This window comes from Myotis davidii, unplaced genomic scaffold (assembly GCF_000327345.1).
Source record: "Myotis davidii unplaced genomic scaffold, ASM32734v1 scaffold172, whole genome shotgun sequence".
Lineage (NCBI taxonomy): Eukaryota > Metazoa > Chordata > Mammalia > Chiroptera > Vespertilionidae > Myotis > Myotis davidii.
The window spans coordinates 3,655,604-3,657,932 of NW_006284343.1; the positions used below are offsets into that span (position 1 = coordinate 3,655,604).

A 2,329-nucleotide genomic window follows, 5' to 3' on the forward strand; every position below is an offset into this window, starting at 1 on the left:
AAATAAGATGCTCATGCCCCAGCCAGTTTGGCTCAGTGGATAGAGCGTCGGCCTGTGGACCAAAGGGTCCCAGGTTCGATTCCTGTCAAAGGGCATGTACCTTGATTTCAGGCTCCTCCCCAGCCTGGGCCCTGGTCAGGACTCATGCAGGAGACAACCAATCAATGTGCTTCTCTCACATCAATGTTTCTCTCTGTCTTTCCCTCTCTCTTCCCCTTTCTCTAAAAATCAATGGAAAAATATCCTCGGGTGAGGATTTTTTTAAAAAAAGATGCGGGTCTCAGGGCCCAAGCACAGTGCAGAGGGCAACCCGGTGAGGCAAGTTGGCCCCAGCGGGATGAGCAGGGTCCCTTGCGGATGAGACCTCCCCTGGCCATGTCCCACACCGTCCCTCCTGGCCTGGCTCATGCTGTTTCTTCTGCCCTTTGCGCTAGAGGCCTCCCTTTTCAATCTTGAAGCTGCCAGAAGTTCAAGTCCAGGGAGGAACCAGAGAGGAAGAATGTTTTTGCCTTTCCCAAGTAGCAGCATCCTGATGTCCTCGTCCCTCCTCCACAGCTGACGGCCAGGAAGGCTCCCATCCTAATGGGAGCGATCCGGATCCGGCTCTTGAAAGCTCCCAGCTGCTAGGCCGGTCCTGGCGACGCATAGTTCACGTCACAGTCCCCACAGACTGGCAGCCACACCGATGCTCTCAAAAGAAGTGAGAACATTTACGCATCCTAACAGGAAGGGTGATGGGGACCATGAGGGGCTGTGATGCCAAGTTCAATGTCAGACGTGCAGGAGGCAAGGGATGGAGCTGGCACCAGAGCTTCCTTCCCGACATGTGACAAAAACGCAGCAGGACAAGGGTTCCAGAAGCTTCTGTTCCCCGGACACCAGGTCTTCACTCGTGGTTGGCGTGTCATCAGTGCATGGTTCAGTTTTTCTGTTCACGGGTCAAGAATTGTGAAACCGGGATTGGTGGGAGCCCTAAACCTCAGGGGACACGGGACACAGAAACCAGCCCGGGACCCTGGCAGGTGGCTCACGGCTTGAGGCTGGAAATGCTCCGCAAGGGCTTGGGCCCCAGGCGAAAGGCCTCTTCCTGCACCTCTGTTCTTATTTCCTGCTCGGTGGGGCCTCAGGACCGGGAAGACCAGGGGTTGTACACAAAGGGGGGGCAGCAGAGGCCCAGGCATCACAGCTGTGGGTTCCCAGGGATTAGGGTCCTGTCCCTGAGGCAGGCCCAGGGCTGCCTCTAGAGCCACGGTCCCTGCTGACCACCGTCATTTCACAATAAAACAATCTTTCTTCCGTTTGAGTTTCTTACTTTCAGATACAACATCGATGAACACGGGACCTACTGGTTACTGGTCCCCAGAGCGGGGCTGACTCTGCCTCCCCCCTGAGCCCCGCAGAGGCCGGTTCACCCACAGGACGGCACCGAGCATGCTCAGGAGCAGGGGCACCTCCAGGAAGACCAGGAGCAGGAAGCGGGTGCTGCTGAACAGGGACCTGTGGGGACACGGTGACCGAAGTGAGCTATCGCCAGGACCCCTCTTCCCAGCCCCCCCTGCGCCCAGAGTGTGGATCCCAAGAACCTATGTGAGGACGAGCCTGGGACCCCAGGCTGACACTGGCCCCCCCTTGCCTCCACACTCTCTCTTCTGATTCTCTGATTCCTCACTCTTCTCACCTTGGCTTGCTCTTCTGGGAGGAAATGCCTGGGGTTCTTATAGGAAGAAGAGACTGGGGCACAGACCCACAGAAAGGGGAAACCTCGGGGAGACACAGGGAGGAGACGCCTCGGGAGGAACCAACCCTGCGACACCCTGACACAGACGTCTGGCCTCAGAACTTGAGAAAACAAATGCCTGTTGTCTAAGCCGGTGCTGCTTCGTGATGGCAGCCCGAGCTACGCACACAGGATTCTCTCTTACTCGTCACAACTCACAGAAACTCGTAAAATAAATCCATCAATTAATGATTCAACTCTATTTGCTACATTAACTATCCCTCGATTGTAAGTGCCTGGAGGGCAGACAGACAGCTTGATTGTTCTGTTCACCTCCCATCCCCCCTGTGTTCCCTAAATCAGTGCTAGACATGAGGGGGCCTCCATAGCTCTTTGTTGAATAAATGAGTGAGTTATCCATAATGCTGAGCAAAAGCCCTAATTGGCACTTACATCTGGCCTTCATTGTTGCATTTAAAAACTGCTTGCTAGTCTTATTAAAAGCAGTTCGGCCCTGGTCGGTGTGGCTCAGTTGGTTGAGTGCCGTTCCATGCACCAAAAGGTTGCTGGTTTGATTCCCAGTCAGAGCACATGTCCAATTTGCGGGCTCGA

General features: G+C 55.0%; 1 protein-coding gene across 1 annotated transcript in view; it reads right to left on the reverse strand.

Annotated features, from left to right (window-relative positions):
* Positions 1 to 674: 674 nt before the first annotated feature.
* The window catches only part of LOC102773865 (CMRF35-like molecule 2), a 24,043-nt gene continuing 22,388 nt past the window's right edge, over positions 675 to 2,329 (reverse strand). Inside the window, exon 7 of the mRNA XM_006754635.2 lies at positions 675 to 1,497. Coding sequence (XP_006754698.2) covers positions 1,350 to 1,497 — 148 coding nt within the window. The 3' untranslated portion in view covers positions 675 to 1,349. The remainder of the gene's footprint in view (positions 1,498 to 2,329) is intronic.